This window comes from Globicephala melas, chromosome 19 (assembly GCF_963455315.2).
Source record: "Globicephala melas chromosome 19, mGloMel1.2, whole genome shotgun sequence".
In the NCBI taxonomy this organism is placed as follows: domain Eukaryota; kingdom Metazoa; phylum Chordata; class Mammalia; order Artiodactyla; family Delphinidae; genus Globicephala; species Globicephala melas.
The window spans coordinates 35,429,093-35,442,625 of record NC_083332.1 but is presented as its reverse complement, the minus strand read 5'-3'; the positions used below and the strand labels follow the sequence as shown (position 1 = coordinate 35,442,625).

The 13,533-nt window shown below is 44.5% G+C and overlaps 1 protein-coding gene across 2 annotated transcripts in view; it reads left to right on the top strand.

Moving 5' to 3' along the window:
• The window catches only part of CIAPIN1 (cytokine induced apoptosis inhibitor 1), a 13,909-nt gene extending 376 nt beyond the window's left edge, over window positions 1–13,533 (top strand). Inside the window, exons 2-9 of one of the 2 annotated variants that reach the window (XM_030847991.3) lie at window positions 4,474–4,655; window positions 5,480–5,632; window positions 7,553–7,629; window positions 9,066–9,228; window positions 10,638–10,711; window positions 11,594–11,709; window positions 12,200–12,281; window positions 12,804–13,533. In XM_030847991.3, coding sequence (XP_030703851.1) covers window positions 4,499–4,655; window positions 5,480–5,632; window positions 7,553–7,629; window positions 9,066–9,228; window positions 10,638–10,711; window positions 11,594–11,709; window positions 12,200–12,281; window positions 12,804–12,914 — 933 coding nt within the window. In that variant the 5' untranslated portion in view covers window positions 4,474–4,498 and the 3' untranslated portion in view covers window positions 12,915–13,533. Of the gene's footprint in view, window positions 1–4,473; window positions 4,656–5,479; window positions 5,633–7,549; window positions 7,630–9,065; window positions 9,229–10,637; window positions 10,712–11,593; window positions 11,710–12,199; window positions 12,282–12,803 lie in introns of both variants that reach the window. The other variant, XM_030847989.3, reaches the window with a different exon arrangement.

The following is a 13,533-nucleotide window of genomic DNA, read 5'->3' as shown; positions in this document are numbered from 1 at the left end:
CGGGGGAAGCCGGTGTGAGGGGTCGGGCCCGCCGTGCCTCGTCCCGGTCTCCTGGCGTGGTGGCTTCTGCCCTTCCCGAGCTGCCTTATCTCCCGCGCTGCCGGACCCGGCCTGAGGCCCCGGGGGACAGCGCTGAGCTGGGGTCCGGGAGACCGGAGTCTGAGACCCGGTTCTGCTAGTAGCCAGATGTTGTGACCTTGACTCTCAGTCCCTCTTCGCAAACATCAGGGAAGCTTAAGTTTCCGTCTTTGGGGGTACCTGGACCCCCCAGGTTGTAATTTTGAAACTTTGACTTCCCTGAACCTCCAAAGTGTTGAGTTGATATAATTGAGTATTCCCAAACTTGCCGGATTGGAAAAACCATCAGGACATTTGTTAATAAATCGGATACCGAGGTCTTTCTCCTGGAGAGTTGATTCAGTACATCTGGAATCTTATTTAGCCCTGGAATCTTATTTTAACAAATGCCCCCGGGTGATTTGGACGATCTGCAAGTTTGGGAAAGGCTGGTGGCCTTTATTCTGACATTGAGTGCCAAGCTCTGCGTGACTCAGGGAGGTCATGGACTAGTCACTGAGCAGATATGTAAATGCGAGGCGCCTCACTGGGAAACCTATCACCAGGGAAGGCTTCATAATAGTCGGAAGAAGTAAATGTTTTGGGGATGAGGGATAACCAACAGCTGGAGCTAAGCATGCCGTTCTGTAAGTTTTGTGCAGTTAGACCCTTGTCTTTGTATTTTTGCACACTCCTTATCAACCTTTTCAGAACCTCTTACTCTCCCCTGCGTGAGTGTGGGGGAAGCCTCCCCCTAAGCCAAAACTACTCCCCAAATGTTAAAATTTCAGATCCATATTTCTGGATTTCGGTAAAGCACTACTGATCTCTCCATGAGGTTTTGTTTTCTGAGTTCTGTCCACTTATCTTCGAATGAATCTTTCCTGTGGAAAATCTAGCACTTGGATATCCTTCCTGAAACCCTTAAGTTTGACACACACCTAATTGCCTGGAGACAAAGTCTTCTATTTTTTTTCCTTTGAGTTTACTGTTTCCTTGCAGATTGTCACCTTTTTTCCTGTGTGTGTGTGTGTGCGCGCGCGCGCGCGCAAGTGCACGCTCTTCGGTCAGTTCATTTTAACTAAATTTTTCTTTCTGTTAACTGTCAGTATTCTTAGAATTTTTTATGCATTTGACTTAAAAGGATTTGATCCTTGGTTTGAACTGATACCCAAACTTCAATCTTATTTATTTTCTTTTGGCCCTCTTCATCCATCAAAGGAGCCTAATGCCTCAGGATTTGATGCTTACTGGGTGCCTTAAAAATAAAGAAGTGCATCTCCAGAAGTTGTTCTCAGACATCTGCTTTCACTACCTGCCCACAACATTTTAGAAGGGCTGTGGGCATGTGTGTGCAGCAGTCAGAGTTGGAGAGATGCTTAACAAGTCCAGTGACGTGACAATGACTTCTATTCCACCTCTTTTTATTTATGAAACTGGGCTCTGAGTCACACTTCTAAGTATGTTGACTTAGGTGCCAGACATTATTTCCTTGTTTTTTTAGAAAAGACATTGACAACAACATAAAACTCTGATGATGAATAGTATCACACTTTGGCTTTTAGATATTTAAAAGAACATTGTGTCCCATTTTATTTGGAAAACGCTGACTGAAAGTGGTGGCTATGTCTTTTTGAGAGTTAATGTTTAATAAATGTATTTTATGAGTTCCCTGTTACCATAGAAGATTAGTTTGGGGGGATATGGAAAACAAAGCACTTTCCATTCTTCTAATTTACAGACACAATCCCACTGGAGTACTGTATAAGATGGCATAAAGTGCCACTCTTATGTTGTATAACTTTAACAATAAAAAAGGAGCTTCACATTTCTCCCTGGGGTGTCCTCCCAGCAGGTATGGCTGAGGAGGAAGAACAAGATTTTATAGGACTGTTTGAAGCAAAGGCAAATAAACTGGCCACAGAGAAGTGGAGGCTCAGAGTTCTCTTAGAACATTATTTTATTGAGCTCTGTGTGCCAGGTCCTGCTGAGTACATTGCATATTTTTATCTTCTCATTTACTTCTTGCAGCAGCCTTGCAAAATATAAGATTATTCTCCCTACTTTATTAATGAGAAAAGAGGCTAATCACTGATCCATTGTCATGTAGCTAATAAATAGAAGATCTAGTGATAGGTAGAACCCCAGTTCATCCGTATTCGAAACCTGTGCTCTCTGAAACTCTGCCTGATAAATTGGGAGATTGGGATTGACATATATACACTAATATGTATAAAATGGATAACTAATAAGAACCTGCTGTATAAAAAAATAAAATTCAAAAAAATAAAAATGAAAAAATAAAACCCTGCCTCCATTAAGGTTGCTGAAAAGGTCTCAACATCTGGCTTTTTGTGTTTCTCTAGTTAATGAGTAGTCTTTGGCCCCTCGGTTCTTCCATGAGGATTTTTCTGTGAGTACAGTGCAAGGTTGTAGTGGGAAGGGAACTTCTCATCTCTTTCTATTGTCCCAAGGGAGAGCCTGTTCCAACATCATTCTAGAAGGAGATCATTTATTTCTTATAACTTCATACCCAGCAATCCATATTCCTATCTTCCCCAGCTGGTTCTTAAATGTGAGATTCATCCAGAGTTGTTCACTTGAAAGATTTGTAAGGGTTCTTCCTCAACATGTTACAGTTGAAAGCTTAAAGTTTCAGTTCTTGATTGTGTGCTTTTTAGGGATTTAAAAACCACAATTCAATGACTAAGGAATCCTGTTTATCTGATAACACTTGGCATCCTTTTACCACGGCGTGCAGTCAGGTCAGGATAATAAAGAGGGCATTCCACAGGGAAGGAACCAGATAAAAAGCATGATAGAGTGAAAATGCCAAGATTTTTCATACAACAAGGAAGGATTCACTTTGGGGAGGTGGGAGATACAGGTGGAGCCAGATTACGGAGCACCTGAATCCAGAAGACTGAAGAGTTTTGACTTTGCTCTAGAAAATAAAAGCCTTAGGAAACGAGCAGCAAAATCAAAGTACTACAGTATTTAAGGATGACTGGCTGACCTAGGCATGTTTTGTAGGCTGAGGAGCAAATCATTTGAAGGGAACATTTTTTTTTAAAGATTCTGCACTCAGATTGCTTCACATGTCTTTTTTTTTTCTTTAAGATTTATTTATTTATTTGGCTGCGCTGGGTCTTTAGTTGCAGCACGTGGGATCTTCGTTGCAGCATGCGGGATCTTTAGTTGTGGCATACGGAGACTTTAGTTGTGGCATGCGGGATCTAGTTCCCTGACCAGGGATCAGACCAGGCCCCCTGCGTTGGGAGCACGGAATCTTAACTGCTGGACCACCAGGGAAGTCCCTGAAGGGAACATTTTTAAAGAAGGAAGAGTGTGTAGGCCTGACTTAAACTTGGTCCCGGAGTGTCTGTGGTGGCATAATTGTCACTGGGTTAGCCACCTCTGCAGAATACAGAAGTATTCGGCTTAAGACCCATCTGTGTGTGATCCCTCTCCCGCAGCTTTGGTCTCATGTCGTTTGGTAGAGCTGTCTGAAGCCAGGGACTTGGAGTCATTAATGTTTAAGAAAGAAATGGGGAACTGAGTAGACTGCTATCTCCTGACCTGATTGCATCGTGAGGACATTCTATACTCATCTGAGTATCAAGTCAAAGAGAAAGTTGACCCCGGCAGGAGGAAATTTCCGTAGGTTTAAAGCATGGGTTTTACAGTCATATAGACTTGGATTCAGATCCCAGCTTTTACTTTTTCCACACAACACTTACTAGTCGTGTGACCTGGGCAAAGTCAACAGCCTGTTTCCTGACTGTAAAATGGGAGTAATATCTAGTTTAAGGTTGTACTGAGGTTCAATTGAGATAATGTAGGTAAAATGCTTTGAAGAGTCTGGCTAATGTTAATTGTTAGAGATAGAGGTAGTAGATACTATTGATCAATGCAGAGTCAATAGAATTGAATTTTCATATCTTGATGAATGGGAAAATATCATTATTCAGTTTGCTAAATTTACATATGTTGTCTCTTTTTAAAAAATACACTAAGCTTGTGGTTGGGTTATATCAGCCAATTTATTTGCCTCCCTTGCTGAGTCATACTTCTGCCTAATTAATGTCCTGTGTGTTTTACATTCTGTTCAAGCTGAGTTGTCTCATACCAAAGAGAAAAGAATATTTGTGCCTTCAACCTCCTTACTTGACCGCCCAGTCAGGATTCTCACCAAGGAAGCCACCTGCCATATTTGGGAATGTTGGGGTTATGAAACCTTGGGATAATGGGTTTATTTATTCACACTCTGGTATCTACAGTGAGTTTTTCTAATGTGGTCAGCATTCCCTGGTGGGAGGTCAGAATTAGGTTGCAATTCTAATCACATTTGGTGGTACTCCATGGATTGAATTGCGTTTTGTCTCTGCTCACTCTTGACTCTCCTTTGGCCCATAGCTTTTAGGTCCACAGCACTGCAGGAATGGCAGATTTTGGGATCTCAGCTGGCCACTTTGTGGCAGTGGTCTGGGATAAGTCATCTCCGATGGAGGCTCTAAAAGATCTGGTGGATAAGCTTCAAGCCTTAACTGGCGATGAGGGCCGAGTGTCTGTGGAAAACATCAACCAGCTGTTGCAGTGTAAGTACCTACCCAGGTTGTCTTACAGGGAGGGCGGTTTTGATGGCAGTGCTGCATTTCTTGTCGTTCCTTGATAGCTGGGGTTTTTTTTTTTGTTTTTCTTTTTTAAATAAATTTATTTATTTATTTTTGGCTGTGCTAGGTCTTTGTTGCTGCACGCGGGCTTTCTCTAGTTGCTGTGAGCGGGGACTACTCTTCATTGCGGTGCACGTGCTTCTCATTGTGGTGGCTTCTCTTATCGCGGAGCACGGGCTCTAGGCACACGGGCTTCAGTAGTTGTGGCTTGCGGGCTCTAGAGCGCAGGCTCAGTAATTATGGCGCACAGGCTTAGTTGCTCTGCGGCATGTGGGATCTTCCTGGACCAGGGCTCAAACCCATGTCCCCTGCATTGGCAGGCGGAGTCTCAACCACTGTGCCACCAGGGAAGCCCAATAGCTGAGGTTTTTTTTGGGGGGGTGGCACATGATAGTAGTTTTTCCAGTTGAGATACAGTGGACTTAGGAGTATAGTTGATGATTTGTATAAGTAAGTTCTTATTTCTTATTAGATGTTCCACATTTTTTAAAAAAGCTTGGTTTTCGTCCACCTTCCTTTTTTACTTTTTCCCCTGAGCATACAAAAGGAGATGAAGTTAGTAAGACTGAGGGAGAGCAGGGCAGCAGTGTCCTTGCCCCTCTTGCTAGTAACGGTGGTATAATAGCATTTGCTGAACAGGTAGGTGTTTATTCTACAAGGCCACGCATGTAACCTTTGTGGGGACTTGGGAGGGATTGGGAGATTCTGGGGCCAAGGTGATTGTTGATTAGAGTCTTCCTTCTTTTCAGCTGCCCACAAAGAATCTAGCTTTGACATTATTTTGTCGGGTATAATTCCTGGAAGCACCACTCTGCACAGTGCTGAGATTTTGGCTGAGATGGCCCGGATCCTTCGGCCTAGTGGATGTCTTTTTCTCAAAGAGCCGGTAGAGACAGCTGTAGGTAAGGAAATTTTCACCTGAAAGACTAGAGTTTAACAGGGTTGAATCTTTAGGTATGTTTACCGCATCTCTCTGAGAAGGAGGTATAATTTGGAGATCAACAGTCCCGTACTGAACCTTATCCTTAGGGATAAGGGATGAATTATTGTAAAACTCTGAACCAGCACATCTGAATAAATTGTGATATTTGACCCATTAGGTAGTAAAATAGAAGGAAACTGCTCATCTGAAAATGGCTGGATCCTTCAACAGGTGAATGCTTAAACTGGTACATCCACACCATGGAAAACTATGCAGCACTAAAAAAAGAACAAACTATTGCCACGTGCAACAACTTGGATGAATCTCAGAGGAATCATGCTGAGTGAAAGAAATCCAATCTCAAAAGCTTAGAGGCTGTATGATTCTGTTCATATAACATTCTTGAAATAACAAAGTTATAGTGACAGAGAACAGGTTGGCCATCGTCGGGGTTAGGAATGGGAGGAAGGGGGTACGTGAGGCTGTAAAGGGGGTGGTGTGAGGGTTCCTTGTGGTGATGAAGACTACGCACACACACACACAAGTGTATGTAAAACTGGTGAAATCTGGATAAGCTCTGTGGACTATCAGTGACAACTTCCTGGTCTTCATATTATATGATAGTTGTGTAAGATATTATCGTGGAGAGAAGAGGTGAAGGGTCCTTGAGACCTCCCTGAACATTTTTTTTTAACTTCCTATGCATCTATAGTTATTTCAAACTAAAAAGTTAAAAAAATAGTGACCAGAAGTCTGAGAGTGATGAGCTAAATATTGATTCATGTGAAAGTAAAGATAGAATCCAAGAAATAAAAACCTCTTTTTTGCTCAGTGGTAAAGCTGTCAGAATCATTCTAGATTTTTAGCCTTTTTTAAAAAAATTTTTTATTTATTTCTTTATGGCTGTGTTGGGTCTTCGTTTCTGTGCGAGGACTTTCTCTAGTTGTGGCAAGCAGGGGCCACTCTTCATCACGGTGCGCGGGCCTCTCACTATCGTGGCCTGTCCCGTTGCGGAGCACAAGCTCCAGACGCGCAGGCTCAGTACTTGTGGCTCACGAGCCCAGTCGCTCCGCGGCATGTGGGATCCTCCCGGACCAGGGCTTGAACCCGTGTCGCCTGCATTGGCAGGCAGATTCTCAACCACTGCGCCACCAGGGAAGCCCGATTTTTAGCATTTTTAACTAGACTTTCTATCAAAATGTGATGACTTATTTCATCAAATAATAGAAATAAAAGTATCTTGAGGGCTTCCCTGGTGGCGCAGTGGTTGAGAGTCCGCCTGCCGATGCAGGGGACACGGGTTCGTGCCCCAGTCCAGGAAGATCCCAGATGCCACGGAGCGGCTGGGCCCATGAGCCATGGCCGCTGAGCCTGCGCGTCTGGAGCCTGTGCTCCGCAATGGGAGAGGCCACAAGAGTGAGAGGCCCGCGTACCACAAAAAAAAAAAAAAAAAAAAGTATTTTGAAATGTGTAAAGGCATTTATGTGGAAATATAAGCTTGTGATGTTAATAGCAGCTATAGCCTTCTTTGGGATGTAAACCTTGGGTGACTAAACACAGTGTCTGTCGGAACTATACAGAGATACTTGTATACTTTACAGTTTCTCAGCCTCTTGGTCATTATCCAACAGTCCCTGGAAGGTTAGGTTTTTCAAAGAAACAGAGAGTGATATGAAGCAATAATAATGGAATTATTATATGACACTTAAGAGCATCAGTAAGAGCACTTTGAACAACCAAAAAGAGTTGTCCAATTAAAATATTATCACTAAAATATATATACATTGAACAGAATAGGTTATTATTGTTTTAGTGCCTGCTGACCTGAATAGCAGAGAGCCTTTATTATTTTTCTTGCTTTGACCTATAAAGCTATTAACTGGGGTTTTCCTCTTAGCAGTTAACAATAGCAAAGTGAAGACGGCATCTAAGCTGTGTTCAGCCCTGACTCTTTCTGGTCTTGTGGAAGTAAAAGAGGTATGTTTGTAGACGACCTTCTTTGCTGGGAATTTAAGCCTTGGGTGACTAAACCCAGTATCTCTTTTGTCAGACGATACAGAGAGAATCTGGGAGAAATAACAACCCTGAAGGTGAGGTGATCAGTGTCACTCAACTAGGAAACAAGTTGGGAAGGGCTCTGCATGGGAGAAACCAGATGCCTCGAAGGACGAAACCTCTGAAATCAATCTCCTCTGAAGAGACTCAGCTTGGGCCCATGTGGGTTGGGACGTATTTTGGTCTCAGTACTAGTGGTGACCACTGAGGCAGGGAGAGAGCGACACATCTCTTAGTGGACACGAATCTTAGGCCTAAGTGAAGGGCAGTTGCCTGTATTTTCCTCAGCTTTTGGGTGGGAGGCTAGAATAGGTTGGAGCGGGAAATCCTTTTCTGACAATTCATTAGAAATATTAACATTAAATAGAGGTATTTATGGTTCTACATTATTCTCCAATGCTGAAATTTCCTTGTGTGAGAGGTGTTACACCACGATAGCTGTTATACCATTGATCTGTACATGACCTGGGGCCTCAGTTTCTTCACGCCTACCCTTTCTTATTTTTCTTTTTAGTTAAAGTTCTTCCATTTTTTATTCCAAAATATGGGATGTTCATAAAAATTCAGTTAAGGCTGAAGAATATAAAGTGACATCTCAGGCCTTGCTTACACTTTCCTCCCCAGAGGGAGCCACCAATACATTTTTGGTGTGGCTGTTCGGACTTCTTTTTATGTATTTACAAGTGTGTTTTGTGTGTGTGTATACACATTTTTAAATGTAAACAAGGTCATATGTATACAGTGTTCAGTCACTAGCTCTTTTCCCCACCTTTAGCTGTCTTCGACATTATCCACCTCAGTGTATTGACCCACTTCCTTACTAATGATGGAACGGCGTTCAGTGCTCTAGATGGACTGTGGTTTATGTAGCAGTTCCATAATTGTCGGACGTAGAGGCGGCACCCCCAGCTTCTTCCCAAGGAACATAGAAAGCATTTCCCTCCCCCTGTGGTTCTCTTTCTCTACTGTGTATTTCATTTCTAGCATCTTTACTGTGGGCATGCTCCCCCGCCACAGGCTTCGATTCCATTCGACAGCCTCTTCAACATGTCCGATTCATCTTGATAATCATAATCATTACAATCTCCACAATGCCTCGCACAGTGCCTTGTACCTAATAGACAGATATTTGATAAAACTCTCCAAGGGGCAGGCTCTACATAAACATGTAGACAGAAGTTACACTCCAGGGTCCTGATCAGTGAGAAACTGAACGTGAGGCACGAGGCAATGTCTGTGATCTCCTGCTGTCGTGTGCTTACTACAGATGTGAGCATTTGACACCTGTGAGGGGGACATAGTACACCATCATACTGTAGAAGAAGTGTGGCCTAATCCTCTGATATCTTGAATTTCAGCTGCAGCGCAAGTTCTTGAGCCCTGAGGAGATTCAGTCTGTCCGAGAACACCTGGGTTACCACAGTGACAGCCTACTCTCTGTGCAGATCACAGGAAAAAAGCCCAATTTTGAAGTGGGTTCTTCTAGTCAACTTAAGCTTTCTACTACCAAGAAGTCTTCCGGTGAGACTGGCCTAGGGACATTGTTCTGTCTGAGTGGGCCTGAAAAGCCTTATTAAAAACTGAGCCAGAGATCGGAATGAGGTGGTGATATCTTCAGAGGATCATTCCCTTCCTTAATTTCCCTCATTTCCAAATGGAAGAATGCTTAATGTACTGTTGTTCTGGGCATATTCGGATCCAAAACTGAAATGATGCATAGATATTACCTAGTTCAGCCCCTTCTTCTGCACCAGAGGACACTGAGGTCTCCAGATTCTAGAGGTCAGACTCCCGTAGCTTCATTAGTTGATGAAGTCTTTCCAGACCCCAGAATTATGACATTTACCCTCAGAAGACCTCACAGTGACAGTCATGGCGGATAAGCGTGTGCTATTCCCCTTCCCATGTGTCCTTTTCTCTGTGCCACTGAATGCAGCTTTTCTTTGAGGATCTTAAGACACTTACAAAAATATCTCCTCTCAGAAGATTGCACTCCACCCTTTGTCACCATTCTCACCCTTCCTATCACTATTTTTTAATGCCTGAGTTGAGAAAAATTGTCCTAGCTGTGAGGTATGCAAAAATTTACAGGTACATTCACACTGCTCTGTTTTGACTGTCCAGCCTAAATCTTCAAGAAATCCTTTAACGTCCTAACCTTTGGCGTCACTGTTCCAGAATGGGTAGGAGCAGCTTACATGACCTGCCCTGTGGGAGATCTGAGCATCCAGTGTGACAGTGATCTCTGGGGGGTGCACTTCCCCCCAAGGCCCATTCGTGGACTGGCCCACACTGGACCCTCAGCTCTTTGGGGCCCAGAGAGAGAATCAGGAGGTGTGATTTGCTACTGATTCGTTGTTACACCGCCGCCACCAGCTCTCGAACCCATTTTCTTGTCTGTAACAGGTCTACATGTGACTGGAGCTTTGCTATTTATAATGCTTTTTGGTACAGTTTCTTGTTTAATATTCAAATCTCCTGCAGTGGGTATAGGGAATCCTATTAGCCCCATGTTCTAGGGATGGGAACTAAGAGAAGGAGGAGAAAGCAATATGGAGTGGAAGTTAAAAGCGTTAGGTAGACTCTGTCTGTACTTGTGTTATTTGTGGCTGTGTGTAACTCTAAGTATCTAAACCTCTTTCCTCATTTATAAAATTAGGATGACGAGAACTTTCCTCGTAAGGTGGTGAGCAGGACTAAATTAGATCATGTGTGTAAAATGTTTAATGTAGTATCTGGCACAAAGCTTAACAAATGATGGCTTTTATTGCCATAAAGTGATGGGTTCCTCTCATGCCTTTCTAAGTGGCAGAGCTGGGCCTTGAACCCAGGTCTTTTGACCGCCGGCCCAGTGTGTTCCCTGCACAGCCTCAGTAGTTTGTTCCCAGCTGCTTTTCTGGAGCTTGTTTTCTTTCATTGGTTGGATTCAGGGAAGCCTGCTATGGACCCTGCAGCTGCCAAGCTCTGGACCCTCTCGGCCAACGATATGGAGGATGAGAGCGTGGTGAGTCAGCACTGTGGTCACCTGATTGCTTTCTTTTAGGCCCCACTTTGGGTGGGAATGTTGTTGTTTGGAGCGGCCTTTCTGGGTTTATAGGTGTGAAAGCATTTAAAGCCCAGCCTTGTGGCTGTGCCTGCCACTGGCATTTTTTGACTCAGAAGGAAACTCCACATTAGTGGCATTTTAAATTTCTTTTTCAGCATCCTTCCCCCCGCAGATTTTCTTGTTCTCACTTCATGTGATGTATTAAAGACTCTTGTGGGCATGCGTAAACCTGAAGAGTTTGTCAGCTAAAATATTTTTTGGCTCCTTCGTCTGGGCAAGTCACCAAATGCTCACTGTCTTAACAGTAATGCTCTTCCAACTCAGATCAATGCTTTCTGTAATAAAGTTCTTCATTCCTACAACTATTGAAGTTAGAGTGGTAAGCAAACTAGGCGACGGTTTGTGCCCTCACAGAGCTTACAGATTAACTGTCTACACGTTTATCGAAGAATTACACAAGTGTATATATCATTATCTGCCTTTTCCTCTGGAATTATATAGAAAATATTCCATTCCCTTTTCTCACACGACAGCCCTTTATATATTCGCATAAATATAACGCTTCTCTCTTTGTTCTTCCTGCCCCCTCCCTCCCTGCCCTCCACACACATGTTCTCTGCACATCGTAAATGAGTCCCCAGCCCCCTCACAGCCTAACACAGCTTCTGTGCACGTAGTGTACTCACTGTGTGGTCAGCTTGGGCGTGATGATCAAGCCCGGGTAGGATGATGGGTGCCTTCTACATAGATGGGCGAACTGCTGCTGTGGACTGTGGCCACTTCACCTGTTCCTTAGCAGAGACCATGACTGTGTCATTAATGGCTTCGAACATTCTCCAGGATCTCATTGACTCAGATGAACTGCTGGATCCAGAAGATATGAAGAAGCCAGACCCAGCTTCCTTGCGGGCTGCTTCCTGTGGGGAAGGGAAAAAGAGGAAGGCCTGCAAGAACTGGTAAGCCTTGGGGTGAGAAGAGGCTGCCAGCGGCTTCTGATTATCAAGGAATCGCTGTACTTTACAATTACTAAAACATGTTTTATTGTAAAATGTATCAGACGGTTAGAAGAGTATGCTAAATAAGTACATTTTAAAGAACAATAAAATGAACACCATGTCCTGCTCACCCAGCTGAAGAACCAGGAACATGACTTGTTCCTTAGAAGTCGCCTCTGCGTGCTCCCTCAGCTGCATCTCCCTCCCTCTCCTTACAAGAGGCTACCATTCTCCCAAATTTGTGCTAACCTCTCCTGGCTTTTTCGATAGTTTACTGTCTATGTGTGAATCTCCAAACAATCCATCATTGAATTGTGGAGCCCAAACCTGACTAGGCCAGGAAAGGTCAATACTCCATATCTGTGAAGGCTCCCAGGGAAAAGGTCTGTCAAGGATTTGGAGTTTCTGGGTGGTGGCAGGTCCCGCTCATCAGCTGCTAACTTTCCCCCAGCACCTGTGGCCTCGCAGAAGAACTGGAAAAAGAGAAGCTGAGGGACCAGATAAGCTCCCAGCCCAAGTCGGCTTGTGGAAACGTGAGTATCTGGTTGATTACTCAGTATTCACAAAGGCCTAAACTAAACACAGACCAGCTCCAGCTCTACAGAGTTCACTGCCCAAGTATTTTAATAATAGGTGAACATGCGAGAACGTGTCTCTAGGTAGTAATGGGAAGAGGGGTTATCTCCTGAGGGTGGGTAGCACGCTCATGCCCGTAGGGGAGGCACCTGTCATTTCTTATTGTTGGCCCCTTTCTTTCTGCTTCACATTAGGCCTGATGCTACTCAGCCATTTGCTGAGTGTGGCTGTGATGTGAACTGCTGAGAATATAGAAGTATGTCCACCTAAGGAACTTCTCTAGACTTTTGTCTTTCATGAAATCAGAGATCTTAAAGACTCTTAGTATTTGGATCCCAGTTGGACCTACAAATGTACGCAGTCGTTCTCTTCAGGCCGCTGTGGCCATACTATGAAGTTTGGGATCCCTTCCTCCTGGCCTGTGTCTCTGGGAGAGCTGACACTTGGCTTCCCTGTATGATGGTCTCTTCTTTCAACAGTGTTACCTGGGTGATGCTTTCCGCTGCGCCAGCTGCCCCTACCTTGGGATGCCGGCCTTCAGACCTGGGGAGAAGGTGCTCCTGAGCGACAGCAGCCTCAATGATGCCTAGGGGAGGGCCCGGCCTGAGACACACCTGCTCCTCCGCCAGCTCCTGCCCCTTCCATCCCACCACGTGGTTCCTCCCGCCTCCTCTCGATTGGCTCACTCTGGCTTAGGTCCATTGCGGAGAGGGTGCTCAGTGGACAGAGTGGAGCTGGCTGGGAGCAGTGGTGTGGAGTGCTGCTGCAGATCAAGACCACGGTATCCCGGGGCCCTGTTACCCTGAGTGGGGACCTCCTTCACCCAGTGTTAGGTAAACGGGGCACATCCCAAATAGGCCCCTCTCGCCAGGTCAAAATGCTGACATTTCGTAACACTCTCCAAGCCCGCCATCCTTGAGTATTAACACTGTGACAGAGCGGGCCCCACCCCATTCTAAGCTCCGCAGTAGTGCCACGGCTTATCTTCCAGAGTTGGTGGTTTATTCACCATGCAGTTTTCTTGGTGACAAGAGGCAAGTGTCTCATGACCTCAGAGCACCAAGAGAATCACTCCTTGGTTGCTGTGATCATATCCAGTGTCCCTCTGCCCCCTCCAGTCCTACCCCCCATCCCTGTTTTATTGTGTTGCATCTGTGCCCTACTGTCATTTCTGTTAATCTCCAGGTATTAAACTTACGTACTAATGTA